The sequence below is a fragment of the Apaloderma vittatum genome, unplaced genomic scaffold (assembly GCF_000703405.1).
Source record: "Apaloderma vittatum isolate BGI_N311 unplaced genomic scaffold, ASM70340v1 scaffold1699, whole genome shotgun sequence".
NCBI lineage: Eukaryota > Metazoa > Chordata > Aves > Trogoniformes > Trogonidae > Apaloderma > Apaloderma vittatum.
Genome location: NW_009735588.1, coordinates 168,554 through 190,441, shown reverse-complemented (window position 1 = coordinate 190,441; position 21,888 = coordinate 168,554). Strand labels below are relative to the sequence as shown.

Sequence of the window (21,888 nt, the reverse complement as noted above, 5' to 3'; positions counted from 1 at the left end):
CACTCTTTCATAGTGTTACAATTTTAGGATTTAATTCCTACCACAAGTTGATAGCTGGTAGGGTGGAATGTTGTCTGCTGGATGCCATGATTTCCTCTCGTTATTGTCAATATAGTCTTTCCTCTTTGATATTGTGTGGGAGCCCGTCTTTAGTCAATGGTAAAGATCTTTAGGATGAAGCGGGTTTTTAGGACTATTCATTGGTCACCTATGACTGTTATATTGTTCATGTTAAGCTGAATTACAAGTGGCCTTATAATAAACAAAAAACTATTAGAGAGTTGAGGAGAAACAATTGTAATGCCACAGTACTTGAAGTTATTTGGTTACTACCTTGGTGTTTGAGTGCCTACCAGATTTTATATAGGTTCTGATTTAGGTGACACAGCTAGTGCTGTAACTGGTAAAACCCCATCTGTCTCAGGAGTAGGAGAAATTACTGGAGGCTGGAAGATAATGCTGTCAGAGTCTGAGACACAGGACATGTTTTTCTTCCACTCTTTACCCTTCTCTCTGGTTTAGAAATCAAGGTTTAGTGAATTCTTTTTAAGCTTGTGTTTGGCTTCAGAAAGATCAAACATGCGCTGAGGCTTTTATTTGACTCTCTTTTTTGCCTTTCAGATGCAAAAGTAGTATGCTCTGAGAAGAGGGTCTGGGACAGGGCAAAGAGTGAGCCTTCAAGGCTTCTAGAACTTATGTAAGACTTGTGGAATTAGTTCAGGACTGCAGCTGAGAGATCAGTCATCAGTTGCATTTCAGGATTACTTCCTTGAGAGAGGTAGCGAAGGCAGTCTATGAAATGCAACTGAAAAAAATGCAAATCTTTTAAATGTCTGTTGGTTATGATTTGTTTTGTTTGGCTTTTTTCTCAAGGCTAAGCTTATACAAAGTACCCCAACAGTTTTGGTTTTATCTTATGCCCCTTGCTGTCTAAATACATTTCAAAACATTCTAATGACACTTCTGTTTCCTTGAGAATACGAAAAAGCCCACTGCTTCGTGCTGTAAGTGGCCTCCAAATTCCTCATGTATGCCTTGTGATTAGAATTCCTTATCTGTCTTCATTTATCTGTATACCTTGTTCACAGTAATAATTACGATCTTTCTTCTCTATGTTGCTTTCAGGGACAGAAGATGACCTTGGTATTCTGCCAAGGACTATGGACATGTTGTTTAAAAGTATTCAAGGAAAGCTATATACAGCAATGGATCTCAAACCCCATCGGTGCAGAGATTATGTAAAGCTGACTAAAGATCAAGTGAGAGAAGAAACTGTTATTAAAAATACAATACTCCGCTTGACAAAAGAGGTAGAGGAACACTTCTTTCTATGCTGCTGAGTACACACATATTTTGATAGCTCAGTGTTACTCTCTTGATTTTTCACTGGGAAGACACGATCTGTATTTAAGCATGGATGTGTCTGTTTGCTGTCAGACAGCTATTCAGATCAGCAGTAAATCATAGAATGGCTGGAGTTGGAAGTGACCATAAAGATCATCTAGTTTTGCGCCCCCCTCCCGCTCCATCATGGGCAGAGACGCTTCTCTCTAGACAAGATTACTCAAAGCCCCATCCAGCCTGACCTTGAACACTTTTTGGAAGGGAGTGTCCACAACTTCTGGGCTACTTGGTCCAGTGCCTCACCACCCTTAGAACAAAGAACTTCTTTCTAATGTCTAATCTACATCTATGCTGCTCCAGTTTAAAACCATTGCCCTTGTCCTGTCACCACATCCCCTTATAAAAAGTCCCTCCCCAGCTTTCCTGTAGTCCCACTTCAGGAAGGCCACTATGAGGTCTCCCCAGAGCCTTCTTTTCTCCAACTCCCTCAGCCTGTCCTTTTTTGGAGAGGTGCTTCAGCCCTCTGGTCATCTCTGTAGCCCTTGTGGACCCTCTCCAACATGTCTTTGTTTTGAGGGCTCTGGAGCTGGAGTAGTGCTCCAGGTGGGATCTCACAAGAGCAGAGTAGAGGGACAGAATCACTTCCCTTAACCTGCTGGCCACTCTTCTTTTGATGAGCAATAGAGTTGATTAACCATTCTACGGATTTTTGTCTTGTGACTGAATACTTGATGGAATGTAAACTAAATTTTGTTTTGTGTGGCTTGAGCACTAGATAATTTATCATCTGCTTAATAAGAACTGAGTGCAAACAGTGTCTCCGTTTCTGGGGATGCTAAGTAGGTCTGCTCCTTTAAGCAATTTACTATCTTTCAGGATACTTGAAAAATTTAATGATTTTTGAGGTTGTCCCCATCTTCCAGTTTAGCAAATATCCTCAAAAGAAAAAAAATTTGGTTTTTTTTGAAACAGCAGAGCTATAAAGCCAGTGGACTCTTAAAGATGTGAATTAAAATGGGTTTCTGCTGGACTTTATTCATAAACAGATCACTGTTGACCCACCCAGAAATACCCTTCACTTTTGATTTGCATAAAAAAAAGCTGTTTAGTCCAATTACGATTATGGTGGATTTGTAGTTCATGTAAGCAGAACTTTTTCTTGATGTTTTTAATTCTGAAACAAATGGAATAACATATATTTAAAAAGCATATGTTAAGATTAGAACTAGAAACAGATTATTGTGCTTTTTCCCATTTTTAATGAAAGGAATTAAGCATCTGCCTAGTGGTATGCTAGGTTATAATGGGGTGTTCTGGCTGTTGAGAGGTGGAATATACGTTACTTTGATTTTTTCATCTGAGTTAGTTAACTGGACTTCTCCAGTGTGGGAGCTGGGTGGCAGCAAAACTCTTTAAGACTTCATTTCAAAAGCAGACACATGTTAAATCTAGGGCTTACGAAAAACCTGCCACGTGTGTTTGAACATATTGTCCTTCTAGTTTCTAAAACTGACTACAAGAACAATATACAACATGCAAACTTTGCCACCAAATTTATATCTGCTTCAACAGAGATGAGTTTGGGTGGATGTTTTGTATGTGTAAAGCTTAAACCTAAAAGTTTTGATTACATAAATAGTGAATTATTTCGGGAATCTCTTAATGGAATACCAACTTTATGTGAAATATACTCTTGACAAAATATTAAAAAAAACTTGACCCAGACTACACTTGTTTCTTAATTTGTGTTTATTCTCTTCAGCATAGCAGTATTGGTGGATGAGCTGCAGTACTGTGCTTAAAAACCCAGCAAACCCAACCAAACAAAACGGGCTGGGAATGGAATGTATATGTATCAACATCAAGCTCTAGCTGTAGGGATTTGGTTTACTCTTTAAGAGCTCAGCAGAAGAAAATTTTTCTCCTTTCTCTACAACAGACTATTTCAACTCTGAAAGGTTTCTTATAGCCTGTATCATGAAGCAATAAGTTGCTCATTTAATTTAAATGAGAAGTGTTCTATGTTTGCCTCTGGCTTTGAGTGCTGACCTAATAAGCTCTGAGGTACAGAATCCTGAATTAACAAAATATCAATAATTTCAGTACTTTCTAGATTCACTAGTTTAAGAGAAAGGTACAAATTGCAGCTGGACTCCTGTAAAAATGATCCTGTAAGTCATCCTGTTTCTGTGTGGGACCCCACCCCTCTATTTTTCTGTGGCTAATTTTCTTCTGGTTCACAAGCTGAAATGCCAGATACTATGATAGGACCTGATGTGAGTGAAGTGTTAGGAATGAGAATTAAGGTGGAAAACAACTATTTCAGTAAGAGTGTACCAATGCTTTGAACTAGGCATGATGTGTAGCCAGGATCTTTGTAGTGGCATCTTGTAACTACACTGTATTCCAATCTGGTGGGACAATAGAGCTGTTAGAAAAGTAACTGGTGATGTTCTGGCAACGATGTATCTTAAATTCTCTGTTCTCTTTTGTAGGTAGACCATCAAAATAGCACTAACAACAAAGCACCAGTAGATTCTAAAGGTATGTTTTGTGTTATAGAATTGCAGTTAAAGCTGGTGAAGAAAGCTTCTTAAGATCAGTAACTGACTTCTGGCCTATATTATAATAAAATTGCTTCTTGGCATTTTTATGTGCTTGTGAATTGGATAGTGAGCAAATTATCTGGGCAAAAACTCAAGGATAAAACGGTTAGAAAAATACTTGAACAGGCTGTAACAGAGAGAAAACTATAGCTTTATACTTATGCAGTGGACCCTAGTAGCGTCCTGACAGGCTTTTAGAGTACCTGTATGTGATTAAATAAATGTCAATCTGGCATTTTAAAACTACCTCAATACTGTGTTTGCTTTAAAAACTCGTAACTGAGTGTACTTGCCAGTTTAACTTTGTCTTCTAAAAATATTGAAGAGGCTTGAATAATTGTAAGCTGTCCATGTTTGATAAAATTTGCAAGTGGAGAAGGAAGTGGTAGAGTAGATGTCTCTTGCAAATATGCAGGGTAAGCATGTGACTACCACATACCCAAGAAAGAGGGGGAAATGTCAATAGATGTTTATCTGGGGCAGAGGGTTTTTTTTTTTTGAGGTGACTGATGTAATACTGATTTCCCTTCCCACACACACTTATTTTTTTAAATTAGATTGACTTTACTAGACTTGTGTTGACTTGTAATATTTTGTACTTGTCAGGTTTGGAAGAGCTCTTAAGCGACTCGGAACAAACTACCACAAGTGTGAAAAATGACATGAAGTTTTCTGTTTGGGTTTCATTTTTTGAGATTTACAATGAATGTTTTTATGATCTACTGATTCCTATATCAAATGACAAGAAAAGAAAAACACTACGCCTTGCTCAAGACATCAAGGGATGTCCTTATGTAAAAGGTGATTAGAATACATCACAAGTTATATATTTGACAATTTGTTAAGTCAATCTTCCTGTAATAATGCTTCTAGAGTAGAATACTCCTAACAACATTTGCTGTGGCACTAGAAATGTCTACAGTGAGTGTGAAAGGCAACAATTCACATACATAGAAGTATCTGTACCTTTTAATAGTGTTTTATTTTAATTCTTGACTTTAACTCTTAATGTCTGTATGCACTCCACTGCCTTGATATTTTTAAGTGGGAGAAATATTGAAAACAATTGATGAATTTGTTAAAGGTTTATGGTTGTTTCTTTTTTTGCTCTCTTAAAAAGACTCAAAGTTCTGAACTATAGTTATAACTTGATCAACAGTTCTTTCTTTAGTATTTTCTGTAGAGAAACAGAGATTATGTGAGACAGTTTAGTCTGACTACGAATTATGTTGTACAGTACTCTAGTTCAATCAAACTTGTGATGTACCTTGTTTTGCATTTGGGGTGGGGGCAGGAAGTTCACGGAACTCAAAATGACAGTTCAATGCTTGATTCTGACCATGGAAAAAATAGGATTTGAAACACATTTGATTGTTACAGATTCTTTAGATGATAGAAACACCAGTTCTAATTAAAGGCTTTTTTTGTATGTATTTGGCCTGATGCTCTTATCCTTGGCATGCCCAACTATAGATTCAAAAAGTTGAGTTGGACAATAAACCCAATTCCTTCATTGCTTCAAAGACTGTATAAAATGTGTGATGCAGGAAATATTCTGCTTTGAGCTATGCTTCAGCATCATCTTTTTTATAAAGCTTAGTAGTGTAAGATTGGTTTTCCTCCATAACATCAGGAACAGTTAGTGATTTTCTTGGGGTTTTTTTGAGAGGGTATGTGTTTGGTTTTTTGTTGGTTTTTTTTGGTCACAGCTGGTATTCTTGCTAGTACAGTTTTGGTGACCTCTAGTTTAACATAAGCCATAATATTCGTACTGTAAGTTCTGTTAATAGGGCTGTCGCATCTGCAAGATGACACACAATCATATTGCAGACAAAATTCTTCACTGATCTTTTTCAGTTGATGGCCCTGAGAGATGTCCAGATGACTTTCCTTCTCTCCATCAAGGGGGCCAGTTAGCTCAGTGGTTTGAGCGCGGTGCTGGCAACAAGGACCAACACCGAGGTCGCGGGTTCGATTCCCACTCGGTCCCCATGTGTTGCCAGGTCTAGTTGAGAGGTGGTGTCCTTGCCATCACAGGGAGGTTGGACTAGATGATCTCTAAGGTCCCTTCCAGCCTAGGCCATTCTATGATTCTATGATACCCTCTCTACCCTCTCCCAAATTGTAGGTCAAGACAGAGAAGCTGTCCAGGTAGAATTCTGCCTTAACATGAGCGGACTTTCATATTCAGATCTTATCTTTCGGCTTTTCAGTGCTCAGGCTAAGATTGTGCACTTAATTTGGAATGAATATTTCTTTAGTGTTCTAACTGGATGAAATTATGTGATAGACTTATCATTTCTTTCCCATGGAAGGAGGAATTTTCATTGTATAATTTCTATTTAAAGCAGGCTTAGTAAAATGGTTGTATGTCTCGAGTAAATGTAATATTCTTGGTATGCATACATTATTCCCTGATCACTTTCTCTTTGTAATATTTACAAGTTTGTGTTTTTTCTTCCTAAAGATCTGCAGTGGGTTCAGATTTCTGATTCTAAAGAAGCTTTTAGACTGCTAAAACTTGGCTTGAAACACCAGAGTATTGCAAGCACAAAACTAAATACTTGCTCCAGCAGAAGGTGAGAAACATTGAGTAACACTGGGCACAGAATTGTGTGTAGGAGGAAGGAGAAACTAAAATAAGGCTTGTGCCTTTTAGGAGGGGAAGAAGCTTTAACAAGATGTCAATGTCTAGGTTTTGGTTTTGACACCCTTTAACAGTATGTGACCTCATGCTTTAAGACAAAAGGATTCAGTCCTTCAGTAAGATGAATATGTACAAAAGCTAACAAGGTTTTATCAAAACCTTGAAGCAAAAGTGTTCAGCTTTATTCCATGTAAATGTCTGAGGAAAAAGAAAAGTAAGTGCTACATAAACATCTCTTTAAAAGTTTGTATTTGATAGAGTATATGCTTAAATACATTGCCAGTTTCAACAATGTTTTGAACAGATATTGTAGAGGCTTAAAAATATTTTGAAGGTATTGTTTTATCACTTCACTGATTTAAACTTCTTCTTCTTCTTCTAGTCACAGCATATTCACAGTTAAGATACTAAAAATTGAAGATTCAGGAGTACCACAAGTGACTCGAGTCAATGAGTAAGTTCTGAGCAGAGTCCTCTTCTTTCAAGATGCTGTCAATTACCTCCTGTTGATGTATGGGTACTGTGCTAGACAGCCAGTGCTCCCTGGTAGAGCCTTGGGCTCATGTGGTGATTTCACCACATCCTACACTCAGAACAGTACTTGGCCTTCTACCTCAAGCCACTGGGTTGCAATGGTCTTCTCTATCTTGTCCCCTCTGCTCAGTACAAGGTTCTGCTGAACTCATCTTAAGTCCTCAGAAGGAAGAGGATGTTGCGCGGGAAGATAAGCATGTTGGGAAAGTGTTTGGCAGGAATTAGTATGAAATTTGATTTGAGTAAGCAACAATGAGAAGGATTGGAGTGTTCATGCATATGAAAAGGAAGAATTTTTTTCTCTAAGAAAAGCAATCATTTTTAGAAGTGAATAATTCCTGTGTGTTCTAAGGTAAATAAAGTGAATTTTCTTTATGTCCTTTCAGATTGGCGATGTGTGATCTTGCTGGTTCAGAAAGATGTACCAAGACACGCAATGAAGGTGATAGGTTGAAAGAGAGTGGAAATATAAACACCTCTCTTCTGACTCTAGGCAAGTGTATTAATGCACTCAAGAACTGTCAGCAGTCAAAGTAAGTCCTTTTACAAATTGCAAACTGTTTGTGGTCTTTAGGTATTGCCTGCAGTGTTTAAAATCTGTTGTTTAAAATATGCAGTGCTAACACTAAGCTTTTAGTTGAAAAGATATATAGACTTTTAAAGTCTACACAGTAAAATCTTGTTGATCTAACAAAGTTATCTTAAACTTGCATTGTTTTGCTTTTTGACTAAATCATTCAAATTCCAATACCCATTGAACATGCTATTATAGATTTTAACAATTTAACTTTCTTCTTCTGAGCCTTGCTTATCAAACAAACTTTGAAATGGTTTTAAAACACTCTTTTCACTGATGTCACAGTAAGTCAAATTTTGTGCCTTTTATTCCTCCTTTGTGACCCCTTTTATTCCTCTTCGGTGACCTAACTCCATTTTCTATGTACATCTAGTGTAACACTTTTCATCAGCAGGATATTTCTTTGCTATTATAACTCTGCACTTCTTGACAAAACTAGTCTGTTTTTTTCCTAAATTTTTGACATAACTTTAACACTCTCCTCCTGATCTAGCTGACCATATGTAGACAAAAGAAAACCTTCGTGTTATTTGTGCTTTAGCTTGGGGATCTAAATAAGAGTAAAATAAATTAAAAAGTTACCTGTCTGAAAACTAGTACAATATACAGTCACAGCTGGATGTAACTGTCCAGAAACAGCTTTCTCTGCAGGTTCTAATTTAAAGATCTATTTCTGTCCCAGAAGTTAAATGAACTCTGTCTGCTGATTGATATGCCCGGACACGTTTTGCCAAATTCTTTTACCACATAATGTTCTTCCTGACAGCCTATTCACAGTCCATCACACCTTAAGACGAAAAAACTTTTTTAGTGTGTGTTCCTGATTTAACCCTGTGTTTTGGGAATTTATGGTTCCTGTTCTTTCCAGACAGGAAACATGCATTAAAATAAGCAGCTGCTTGAAGGGCTATATATGTATTCAGAATGTCTTTTTCTGATCCCATTAACTTGGAATTTTAACAATATAGAGAAAATGATCTGAAGCATGATACCTTAAAGTGTTAATAGATGCCCCTTACAAGTTGAGTAGGAAACAGTAACTTTCTTAAAATGATTCTTGTTTATCAGTCTTGCAGCAAAGCTACTTTATGATCCATGTCGCTGTTCTCACAGGAGTGTCGTTATCTTGCTGAGTTCAGTAGCACTCTTCATATAACTGAAGAGCTGTTGTGTCCAAAATGCAGGCTGCTTATGAAGTGGCAAGTGTGGGTTTGGTCACATTTTAGAAACTCTGAGGGAATCTCCTATAAACATCAAAAGCTACATCACCAGCTGTTAAATTTAAGGACACATCTTCTGATCTAGGAAATGCCAAACTGCTGAGGGATTAGGGAAAATGTTCTGAAAGTATCTCCATGTGTTCCTACACTCAGTTTCTTGCCTAGGCACTTCCTATTGACCATTCTCACCTATTGAGATAGGTGTCTTATGTTGGATATTTTATGCCTAGGACTAGATAGATTGTGTACATGAATGTGGAAAGGAAGAAAGAGGTGGAGTACTGTTTAATGTAGCGTGAGGATAAGTGACCTACCCTATACTAGATGTTGAATGTGCTTTTTAAGTGCTCCCATTGATTGTATTGCTATAGCCTGTCTGAGATGATGACTAAAGCAGCAGTCACAACAGCCATGCAGTCTCTTAACAGACTGTTGTATCTAGTCCAAAACAATGTTAATTGATTTAAAGACTACTGCTTTTGTAAGTGCTTTTAAGTCTTTGGGCTGGATAGCTCTTACACTGACTGGAAATGATTAAACTTCTTGTCATCTCTTCTTTTGCCTCTAAAGGTTGCAGCAGCACATACCTTTCCGGGAAAGTAAGTTAACTCATTTTCTTCAAGGATTCTTCAGTGGAAGAGGAAAGGTATGCATGATAGTAAACATAAGCCAGTGTGCTTCAGCATATGATGAAACACTCAGCGTGCTAAAGTTCTCGGCCATTGCACAAAAAGTAAGTGTGTTGTTATTGTGATCAGTACATAGGATTTGCAGTTAAAGAACAGATTCTTTTCTATAAATATGAATTATTACTGGATTTTTTCTGTCTCATGTTGCAATTGTGTTTTCTAATCACTCCTACTCATGCTTTATTTCTCTGAAGAGCTTTTTAAAAAGCTTTATTGTGACTTTGTTGTTTTCCCCCTTTGGAGTGTGCAGATGGAAGCAGCTCCTGCCGAAAATCCAAAATTTCTTTAAAATGTCCAGTCTAACAAGACATTTACTATATTTGGAAGAAATTCCCTGAGATCTACGTAATTTTTTCTTCTCTACTCATAACATGCTTTTGCCTAGGAGCAATTCTAACAGCTGCATATGCTGCTGCTATCTCATTCTGGAGTATTGCTCACCTGAAATATTGATTGAGCACCAAAGGGAGTTTGAAAGGTCATCTTTATGTCTGTAAATGGGAAGGTGGAGGTTGAGCAGAATGAGTAAAGTGCAGTGATATAACCCTGGTGAAGTTAGAAAACAAAAGTGTCAGGGATCAGTGCTGCAGCCTTAATGGAAGCTGTGGAAAACTTCTGTTGACAGTTAGAGATCTTCAAAGGACAATAGATCCAGGCCTTTGGAATGTGACTCAACTAAGCAGGTTAGATACAACACTGAAAGACGCAGGCTGTAAGAGTAATGCATATGTTCAAGAAACAGAATTTGTATGATGACATTTGTGTAGTGCAACTAGAAACTCAAAAGTGCATGAAATACAGAAATATGTTGGTGAATGAGGCAGCAACCCTCTTGTCAGTTGTTGAGCTAGAGAAACTTAGTGTTACTGGCATCAAAAGATGGGTTAAACTGTAAAGCAACACCTTTGTACTCTAGCTGCAAAGTGGTTTAAGTAGAGGCTGTGAGGATAAGCTGGGGGAGTACCATGCTCAGGAGACACCTGTAGGAAACTGCAGCAGATGTATCTTGGAAATGCCAGTAGACACTTAAAAAGTAGTTATGGCTTTGTTCCTTGTTTTCTGGACAGGTTTTAGTTATGGACATGTCTGTACTTCCCCAAGATCAATCACTTGGCCAGAAATCAGAATCATCGCTGCTTTGCACTAAAATGCCAATCGTGAAGAAAAGAGCTACTATCCTATGGGACAGGAGCTTAGAAGATGTGATTGAAGATGACGATGATATGGAGGAACAGCAAAATGTGTCAAGAGAAGAAACAGTGCAGAAACATGAAGAAAATAAAGTTCTTATTGGAAAAGAAGAATATATGGTATGTGCCGAGGCTACTATAAGAGTTAGTGTAGCATGGTGTCCTGAAGCAAGGTATTCTCCTGGTTTCCACATCTCTCACCTTTTTTCTTTTTTTTTTTTTTTTCTGATCACCCTTGTGCTACTTAAATGCAGCATTGAGAAGCAAAAGTAGAACTACTTATGACTTAAAACTTTCACGCAATGGGCACTATGAAATGTTAAAAATGTTAAAAAAAAAAAAAGACTGAGCAGTAAAAGTTGCAGATTTATCTTTCTTTCCTTTTGGTAAGCAATAGTCAGTGCACAGCAAGTTTTACCTGTTTTTTTAGCAATACAGAAGACTGTTCCTTTGTACTCTGTACACAAGAAAACTCTGAAAACTGTTCTTCAAAGTAACAGCAATTTTGATTGCTTCTAGGAAAGACAGTAAGGAGGAGACAGAGGACTAGGGAGTGTTGTGTGGAGGTTTCATTAATATTTTCCCAAATGAGCATCTAGAAAACAATGGCCAAATCCTGTGGAGTTTAAGACTGTTTATTAAGACAACTTCTGGAATTCTTGTAATGAACTTAATGTTCTTTGCTAATGCCTGCTCTGTGCAAACTTAAAAATTACTGTGCTAGTACCAAACAGATATTTCAACCTACTCATTAAACCTCCTGCCTGAGTCAGCTAAGAAAAGAACTAAAACTTTTGCCAGCTGGAAAAGTAAAGTGTTGTTGTGGTGTTTAAGGAATGGGAAAAATCTCACTTATGTGAAACTATTTCTTTAAGAAAAAGTTAATACTAATGGTAATTCTAGGCACTGCTGAATGTCGTAGAAGATTTGAAAAACAAACTAATTACTGAAAAGAAGAATAAGTTACTGCTGGAACTAAAAATTCGTGAAGAAGTGGCACAAGAATTTACCCAATATTTTGCTGACCGGGAACAGGATTTCAAGTAAGTTAGCTCCAAGTGATTTTGAAGTCACTGGTTAAAAAAAAATTGAATTAAATTCACGTATTTCTGAAATCTGTTTCTTGGCCATAAGAGATCATGATCTTCTGCTAGATTTGCTGCTGCTATTAATAGATCAGTTTCTGTTTGGACTATGAGTACAAGAAAAGCACTCTGTGGGGGAAAGACTTTGGATATTTTTTTATTTTTTTTTGGTCTCCCTTGAGGGTGGAGTGGGTAGGAGTGTGTGGGTGGAATCTGTAAGTGGTGTTGGTTGCTGTAGAGGTCTCCCAAAGCAAAGAGTTTTGTTGACAGGATGTCTGTTGAAAGAGTGACACTTGCAAATTCTTCAGTTACTGAAGCCTTAGTGATGCTCTAAGCAGATATTCTTGCTCAAGAAGCTTGGAAAAAATGCTGGTATTTAAGTGGTATCCATAACCTGTGTGCGTATTTCTCTCCCACTTAGTCTTCAAATGGAGTATGTGTGAGAAATAAATCTGTGTTTTGGTGTAGCAACAGTGTTTTTTGTATGATTCTGTTGTGCTACAGAAAAAAACCCCTTTGTTTATAGGCAACTCTACTAATAACTTCTTAGCAGCTCCTCCTGGCTAACTCAGCTGACTTTTTTCCCACCATAGAGAGTGCCTTTCTCATGAACGAGAACGGCTTGAAGAGAATTCTGAAAGACGCCTGGAAATCTTCAAGGAACTTGTAAATGGTCATACTGAAAACCCAGATGAAGAAAATAAATTAAAGGATCAGCCTCGCAGTGAACAAGCTGTCCCTCTGGTATTTTTACCCCCCTGTACCATTTACGCCCCTTAACTATCTTTCTGTTACGATGGTGGTCTCTCTCAAACATAGAAGGATGGTTTCAAGTTGCTGTGTGCTGTGTAACTGTATCCTAGGCAAGACATATTTATCACACTTAATAGGAGTGATTGCTGAGCCTTAGGTATACATTTAGGAATCTTTGGGGTTTTCTGCATTTCTGCAATGTGAAGTAAAATTACTGTGTGCAAAGAAATTCAGGAGGAAAAGCTGTAATTATGGTATAAACTCTATTGCATTAAATGCCTATTTAAAGTATATGAAACTGACTTCTTAAGCTCCATATATGGACTGTACTGGATTGGTCCCAGAATTTTTCACCTTTAAGGCTATTCTACCTACAAGGGAAGCAATGAGAGTTGTATATACACTTAAGCCATAACTAACCTCCTAACTTGAGACTGCCTATTGTGAGTTTGGAAGCCTTTTTAAAAGCCTTTTTTAAAAAAAGAAAGACATCAAGGCAATGTTTTGAGTACAAGTATGTGGTCATAAACTTAAACTTGCTGATATGTGAAAATTTCAGATGTGTTTCTTCTAAAACTCTTTACTTGTGTTGTTCATTCAATATTCTCATTGGGTAGAGATAATACTGGCTTTCATATTAAATTTGGAGAGGATACTTATGTGGCGATATAAAAGGGAATGTTATGATAAGTCATTAAATGCTACAAAAATAAAGTAGCTATCAGGGACTTGCGTCTGAAGGTAAACGGAAATTGCCAATCACATCATGCATGAAGCAACAAGATGGTTTTGAAGCCAGGATTAACTGTGCTTTATGTCTGAATTCATAATAGTCTTCCAAATTTTCTGTAGAAGTGATGTCTATTATGTAACTGCTTGCTATTTCTAAGTAGATACAAATTATCTTCCAGGGTGAAAACTATAACATAGGACCAGGCACCTATGTTGATCTTGAGGGCATTATTAATTCTCTGCAGAATGATGTAATTGATATCAAAAAGCAGGCGGAAGAAGCACACAGATATATTGTGTCCCTAGAGGACCCACAGGAAGCCATAGGTTGGCTTGAAAAACACCTGGGAAAAATTGCCACTGAATTAACTAAGACCAAAGAAGAGTTGACGGAGAAAACCAATGAACTAGTCAAAACTCAAGAAGAGCTGTCACAGAAAACCAAAGGTAAGCTGTGTTTTAAGTGCGATGCAAAAGGCAGGAAAAAAGAAATGGCTGACTACTACAAAATAGAAATAATTCAGATGAGCAGGATTTTGGAGCCAAATCAATATATAGATGTGGTAACTAATTGTTTTGTGTATATTCACATTAACAATTCCACAGGCCTTGGTTATTTTGTTTTTAAGACAAAACTTAAAACTCTCGTCTCCGGACTTCTGAGTTCTGGGGTGAAACATCAACATGTTTGCTTGATTTCATGGTTATATTGTAGTCCTTACACTTCTTTGCTTTTTGCTGATGCAGTATTTTCAGGTATCCTGCAGAATGTTCCTAGGGGAAAAAGTAGCAATACATCATAATGTGATTTCAGTGGAAGTTTCTTGATGTGACCTGTATTTCACAGAGCTTGTAAAGCCCAGTTCCGAAAAGTAGAATTCAGCATGAAAATACTAGAAAATGTGGAAAAATATTTTACTGCTTATTTGATGCAGTATTCTCTTCTTGTTACAGACTTTGAAATGCAGTTGATTAAACTGGATGAGTCTGCTGAGCAGCTTAAAGAAGCAACTGAGGTAACTTTCTCTAGGAAAAACTTGTGCAAAACTATTTGCAATACAAAATTCTCGTAGCTTAAAATTGGTGTTAGAGTATGCTGCCTTTTTTTTTTTTTGTATCAAGCTTAGCTTAACTGATATTGTAAATGCATAGTATAGTTCAACAGTTTAACACTGACTAAACTACTATCCTTCATTTCCAAGAAAATGAATACACAGAATAAAAGGATTCAAGAACTAATGGACATTGTGGAGCAAAAAGATGATGTTATTGGCAGGCTACAAGATTTGATATCCCATTTAGAAGAAACCATAAAAGACTATGTAAGTCTTAGACATCTGAATTTCCTTTATACATAAAATTCAGATCTATTTTTATAGTGAAAAATCTAAGTCTATGCTTATAATGGACTTAACTACTTTGGAAAAATGAAATTTTTAAGTAATTCTACTTGCTTGAAATGGTAGCAGGTGAAGTTGGCATTGAACCTGAAAGAAGCAAAATGAGTTCAGGGGTGTATGTGAAAAGCGAGTCTCTTGAAAGCCATGATCTGGAGTTACTGGAGGACTGTAGATGGGACCATGAAGAGCCACTATAATGAAAGAGAACTTCAAACTGAGAGGGCTTTAAGGAGTGGAAATAGAGGGTTTATGTCACCTCCTCTATTTTTGACTGAATGGAAAAGGAAGGAAAAGAGGCTTTACTGCAGTAAAAGTAAATGTAACTTCAAATTTAATTGAAGTTAAAAGTTCATAATGTGAAAAGGACAGTGATTGTGTAAATTGACAACAAAAAAGTGTGTTCCACCTCAATGCCATACACACTTTCAAAGAAAGAGCAATAATATGAATGTATTGAGCAGAGTTTGAACTAAGAGGGAATGACCTGGGTATCTCTGCCTTTGTAATTAATAAAACCTGCATCTGGCTAGTCTACTGGTAGCCAAAAGACTAGCTTGGCTGAATGTATGCAAGCTCTGCATTTTGTAGTTTTCTGTTCTCTTCCTCTGCTTTCTGTACCGTGCAAAGCACTGTGCTTATTAGTAACTGAAGGCGAGCTTACTTTTTGGTTCGCGTAACTGATCTGCAACTGGCTTGTTCTTCTGACAACCCCTATACATGTTACTCAGATAGTTTTGTAAAAATATTCATACATAAAAGATTATTAAGACTTTTAACTGCTTAAAAACTTAAAAGTAATTGTAAAACTTAAAAGTAATTGATGTTATTTTAACATAGGACAACACTGTGACTGCCATTAAAAGAAAATTGGCAGAAAGGAACTCTAGCACCATGACTGAAAGCAGCCAATTCAAGAATTGTGAGGAAACTGGATTGGAAATGGGTAGAAAACGTTGCCTTGAAAATAAGCTTACTGTGGAAGATGAGCCACCTACAAAGAAAGGTACAAGTTCTACCATCATTCGACAGGGGGTCTTCCAAAAAACCTTGATTGCCATTCTTGAACAGAAGCAGAAAGTTCTGAAGTGTAAACATTATGTTATGAGGAGGAAATCTATGTTAAACTGTAAATGGAAGTAATGGTTATGTAAATATCATGTTTTGCAGAAGGTCCTATGCTGTTCACTTCTAAATTCTTAAAATAAAAGTTAGTTTTTAGACCCTTTCCTTTCTGCTGCTCTTTCTCATCTGTTAACTACAGCTGAGTCTGCAAGTACATTCTTAATTTCTTAAGTTGTTCTTGTACTAAACTTGTTACTTTCCCAGAAGTCTAGCAACAGCATCTCCTGCTCAAGGCTTTGTTTGTTTGTTTTAAACTGTCTAATCAACCATCAAAGATGTCAATGACTTACTGACTCTTCAGTCTTACAAGTATGTGCTGTGTGCATGCTGTGAGCACACCAGCTCTGGTTAAGATGATGATAGTGCTGGCAAAGGTGAAAAGCTTTCCACTTGGATGGAAGTAAACTTAAATCTGCAGATGGCATATTTTGTGCAGCTCTCATGTTTGTGCTTCTAATCTTCTGGCTTTCCTTGCTTTATCTGTGATCTTACTAATCTTTTTTTTAGAATGAGGTGAATAAACAACCTGCAACTGAAGCCTTTCAAGGATAAGGGTGAAACTTTAAGAGCACACCACCGCTTATGTTATCCCCTTCATTAAAGTGCATTAGTCAGTGAGATTGAGCTATATGGGACTGATTGTGCAAATGGTATTTGTAAGATCTGCCTGCATCTAACTTGACTTTAGGACAAAGCTGGAATTCAGTGTCCCATACATGTGGTGAAAGTATACGCAAAAGGGGAATGAAGGGTCTTCCCTTCATGTCCCTTACTTTCTTGCTTTCCTCCTATGGAATAAGTGCAAGTAAGAAAATCTTCCAGGCATCATTTGGGTGAGGATAGGATAGGAAAAAGAGAAATAAAATTTAAAATAGGAAGCAGAAAATATCTCTCTCCCTAAAGAGGGGTAAAACATGTTAAAAGGAGACATGTCAAACTCAGGAGCTTGATGGTGCGTAAACTGGACACTGGACTGTCATTCTTCACGTTATGTAGTGGAGGAACAAGGGGACACTCAATCTAGTAGAAGATCAGCTGAAGTTCATGGAAAAATCACTTGATGCACTGGGTAGTGAACTGCCCACTGCATGAGAAGGTGGGAGAGGCAGATAACTCTGATTCCAGGAGTGGTTAGACAAGCCGACAGCCAACCAGGTTCCTACACAGATACTGAAAGAGTTAATCAAGGATGTACTGTCTCGTATTCCTCCAACATTCTCGATTGTTCTTTGTTAGGGGAGTCCTGTAGATAGGGCCTGAGTCTACCAATAGTAGCAAAAGGAGGTAAAATATTAGGTTAGGCCAGCCTATGCTGTGTGATCCAGTAGGGTATTCCTAGTGTTTGTACAACCTGTTCAAATAAACATCATTCGAAGACTTTCTTAAAAGAAGCTTCTCTGTACCCAATGCATTTTTGAATTGTTTCTGTTGTCTTTAGCTGGGACGAGTATTGGATCCTAGTGCGACCATTTGATCATACAACCTACATAAATATTACAGGAAGGGGATGGTGGGATTTTTATCTTATGACTGAAGCTTGTTTAAGCAAATTAAAAAATAGGGAAGTTGTAGCTCTTCTCAAACAAGAAAATAAAGGGCTAACTAACAGTGCTAATTAAAGTCAGCACTGAGTGTTTTTTCTGTTGGAAAAATGGGCTCTTCAGTCATGTTAAATGTGTTTCTTTTGAGGATTGTTGAGAACATAAGGCATGTGATTTAAAAACAGTTGTCCAGGTACTCCATAATGGTGAAGTTTATTAATATATTTATTTACATTTAGCCATTCTCATTAAATGTGCTTGGCACAATAGAACAATGAGCACAGGTACACTCGTGGCTTTCTTCTAGAATTTAGATATGCTAGTGGCCTATGACCAAAGCTTATTTGGGGAGAAGACAGCTTATCTTGAGGTTCAGGTTTTTTTAGTCTTCCTAGGATCTGCCTTCCCATGTTTTGGGGTGGGGCTTTTTTTCTCCTTAGTATTTCCTACATAAAAAGTTCTGGACTGTATCTGGATATGTATCTTCTTGCATTAATATTTATCCTGCTTTGCTGCATTATTGTTGCTGGTACAAAGCATCTAGATTGCTTCTAAATCCTTCCTAAATCCTTTCTAAATCCTTCTAAATCATTCCCTGCAAAGGTCTAAGCTCTACTATTTTTTTCATCTTGCCACTTTGATTACAAAATATGTCTTAAGGCACCTCATCACCTCTTTCTTTTAGTGAAATATGTAAAATTCATGTCCAGTGTGAGGAACATGTAGTATTTTGCCTGCTATATTTTCTTGGGACTACTCAACTGGGCTATCAGAGAAAACGATCTCCCAATCAAAACTTTTTTTTAATCTTGTAGGATTTAGAAGCATGGCTTTAGAAGCCAAAGTAAAGCTTCTATTTTACCTGACTAAGCAGAAGTATGTGGTATGTCTAACTTGAGCAGAAAAGGCACAGGAACACAGGAGGGAAAAGTCCTGTGGAAAACAATAATTCTAAAAATTAAAAAAAACTGAGTTGAGATGGAAAACACGATTGCTGATGCTCCAGTAGGACTTTGTTAGTGACTCGGCATTAGTGACTCTATAAAACCTGTTGAATCTGTTCAGAGGATATTTCTGTGCAGTACACATGTACCCCTGTGCTTGATGCTCCCAAAGTGAGATGCTTGCTGAACTCCACCTTACTGTGGTTGCAGTGCTCACAAGAATCTAGAATATTTCCTGAGAGCACATGTCCTTAGAGATATTCAGGCTTGATTTTAATACTAAAACATAGAGTGCACGTTACTAAATGGACCCAGTTGGATCCTAAAATACCTCTGTGAAATACAGCTGAAGTCAATTTAGAAGGTGGTGAAATGCATGTGATTTTAGCTAGAATTACTTATTACTTAAGGGAAAAAACAGTCTTAAGCTAATAAAATATTTACAGAAATTTGGAGTTGCAATAGAATGTTGTACGTCTTTCTGGGAGAACTTTATGTGTAACACATTATGTATGGGCCTAAATAGCTACCCTTATGTAGTTTGGAAGCCAATTGGAAAAAGAAAGGTCTCGAACATGAAGCAAAACACTTGTTCTGAATTTTTAGCTTCAGTTTTAGAGTAAGAGGATATTGAATATGAATGAAACTTTTCACAAAACTTTCTATATACAGAATGGTGATTGCTGGTTGTATTAAAGAGATAGCTGAACCAGTGAAGGTTGAAACTAGATATAACAGTGAATGTTATCTAGCTCATAGGCATTACTACATATTCATAAAACTAGCTACTTTTTTCTACTAATAGAGTAGGTAAAGTGGTCTTTAGGGCTTCTAAACACCTCTTGCTGCAGGCTATCTTGAAGCCTAAGAGGCACCTATTGCATGTCAAACCATGCAGGAGGCTTTAACTGCTTCAAGACTTCAAAATGCCATATGATATGAGGGTGTGGCTTTCAGACAGTGACTATTTTCCATATGGTAATGGTTATTTGATATTGCTCATGACTTGTACTATTGATTTTAATCAAGCTGAGTTGTATGGGTTTGGGTTTTTTGGTTTTGTTTTTTTTTTTAGGAGACACAAAGGAGACTTGGGAAGATAACTCTCTCGAGCAAAAGAGAACCGAATATGTGAAAACAAATACTAAAAAGGACTGTGCAGAAACACTAGCACTGAAGGAAAGAACTGAAACCTTGGAAGGTCAGCTAGCTGCAGTTGAAGAGCAATGCAGAAGAGAGAAAAGTGAAAAGGAAGAGCTGAGTGGGCAGATAAGAAACTTGCATCTCAAGCTCTCTGCTTCTGAAGAAAGAGCTGATGGCTTAAGTGAAGAACTTCAACGGTGTCAAGCTGGCTATCAGGAGATCGCCTCTGAATTGGACAAACAGAAAACTATAAATAAGGAACAAGAAGAGAAGATTATTCAGCTAAATAATGAAGTAGAAGATGCCAAACAAAATATAATTGATAAAATGTCAAAAATCAAAACAATGCAGTCCAAAGTAGATGAGATGTATAAATGCCACTTAGAATCTTATGCTATGGATATTGATTTAGTTAATCTAAAGGATTCCTTAGATTCTGAAAAAAATGAAACAGAGAGTGCTCAGATGAGTCCTGTAGGCATGCAGTCCCAAACTGCTTCTAAAGCAGATCTGAGACAGGAGAGCTCCTTTCACTGCAGTGTTGAAAGCATTTGGGAAGAATGCAAAAATATTATTATGGCTTCTTCACAGAAAAGTCAGCGGATCCAGCAACTACTTCAACAAGTTGAAGAGTTAAAGAAGGGACTTGATGCCGCTGAGAACTGTAATAATCAACTAAAAATAAAATTAGGTGAGATTGCAAATCAAGATGATCAGTCCATAAAAGAAAAAGATTTTATAAATCAGTTACAAGAGCAAATCCAGAAGCAAATACAAGATTTTGAAAAACAGGCTGCAGAAGATCACAGAGTAATTGCACAGTTTGAGGAGGAAACTACCAGCTACAAGGGAAAAATAAGAGAGCTTGAATGCCTTTTGGAGGGTTTTAGAGCTAGAGATGACAGCATAATGAAGTTAGAAGAAGTACTTAAAGAAAAAGAATCTATTATTTCAAATCTAGAAAGTAGTACAGTAGCACTGCAAGAGAAATGTGCCAATTCAGATGAAAAACTGAAAGAATTAAATGATCAAGAAGCAAATCTGAAGGAGGAAGTTCTACAGTTGATGAGCAGCTTGGAGAACATGAAACAGTCTCTTCAGGAAAAGGAGAAAAATGAAGATGACCAAATACGATCTATAGAATTGTAAGTAAATAATGAGAACTCATAGCCCTTTGAGAGTACACTCAAGTTAAAACTACTTTCTGTGAACATCAGGTTGTTTTGATGTAATACATTTGCATGTTTATCAGCTTTATTAACTAAATTGCAAGTTTTAACACACTACTTGAATTTTGTATTTGTGTATTCTGCTGGCTACATTTTCTTCACCCATTTGAATATTCTTTCAAAAATATAGACCTAAACCATGTGAAATTATTGTAGGAGGAGACAGGACATGAAGAATTATTTGGGGATTTCTAATAGTTTCATGTTGTGTAGCCTTTCTGGAGGAAATGACATAGAATTTAATGTTGTACCCTGTAACTTGTATGAAAGCAGGCGATATTTTCTTTGGAAAGGACTGAATAATAAAAAGGAAAAGAAGAAAGAAATAAAAACTTCCTGTTGTTTAAACAGTAAAGAGCTGATTTTGGTATAAGTTCTTCTAGATGATCACAGGCTACTGTAAGAACTTGAAGGAATAATGAGTGTAGGAGAGTAAACTTCCCCCAGCCTCTTCTACGTGTTTTTTTTTTTTTTTTTTTTTTTTTTACAACTTGAAGAAATAAGGGATTAAGTGTATCCAACAGATTATATTTGCTATATGGTAAGAAATTTGCAATAATGCAAAAGTAGCTTTAAGATGCTGGATACCTCTTCTGATGAGGGTTTCTTTAGTGCCTTATCCGTGAGTATCTGCATATACTCTAAAGTACAATTAAACACAAAGGTCTGAGGATTCCCCAACCCAGTGCTTGTAAAGCTTTGAAACATTTTTATTTTGTGAGGCCTCATCTTGTATTGTCAGTTATAGAATCAAAATAACGACTTTGATTAGTTAGTTTTAAAGTAAAAACACAAGATGTCTTACTGTAAGTTGTTAAAAAACATTAAACCCATCGAACTTATTAATTATTTTGTAGCACTTTGTAACAGCTGTACTTGCTACAATGTTACTGTTTCTTCTGTTCTTTATTACTTTTTTCCTTACAAGATTTGGGATCTGGATACCAGATTTAAATTGACTTGATATTAACCTTGTTCTTCATCATAGGTGTCCTTACAAAATAATAGTTGCTCTACTATGCTTAAAAAAAATTATTAAACTGCAGTGTTCAAAATTAAATTTTATCAGTTCATTACTTCAGGATCCCACAATAAGAAGCTGAAACCCAGAAGTAAAATTATAAAGCTTACC

General features: G+C 36.9%; 1 protein-coding gene across 1 annotated transcript in view; it reads left to right on the top strand.

Annotated features, from left to right (window-relative positions):
• The window catches only part of KIF20B (kinesin family member 20B), a gene marked incomplete at its 5' end in the record, with an annotated part of 39,370 nt that overhangs the window by 2,352 nt on the left and 15,130 nt on the right, over positions 1-21,888 (top strand). The window contains 15 exon segments of the mRNA XM_009876620.1: positions 1,126-1,366; positions 4,522-4,751; positions 6,418-6,529; positions 6,980-7,051; positions 7,518-7,664; positions 9,499-9,661; positions 10,685-10,858; positions 10,895-10,927; positions 11,711-11,850; positions 12,486-12,636; positions 13,557-13,824; positions 14,332-14,393; positions 14,580-14,699; positions 15,615-15,780; positions 19,460-20,672. Coding sequence (XP_009874922.1) covers positions 1,126-1,366; positions 4,522-4,751; positions 6,418-6,529; positions 6,980-7,051; positions 7,518-7,664; positions 9,499-9,661; positions 10,685-10,858; positions 10,895-10,927; positions 11,711-11,850; positions 12,486-12,636; positions 13,557-13,824; positions 14,332-14,393; positions 14,580-14,699; positions 15,615-15,780; positions 19,460-20,672 — 3,292 coding nt within the window.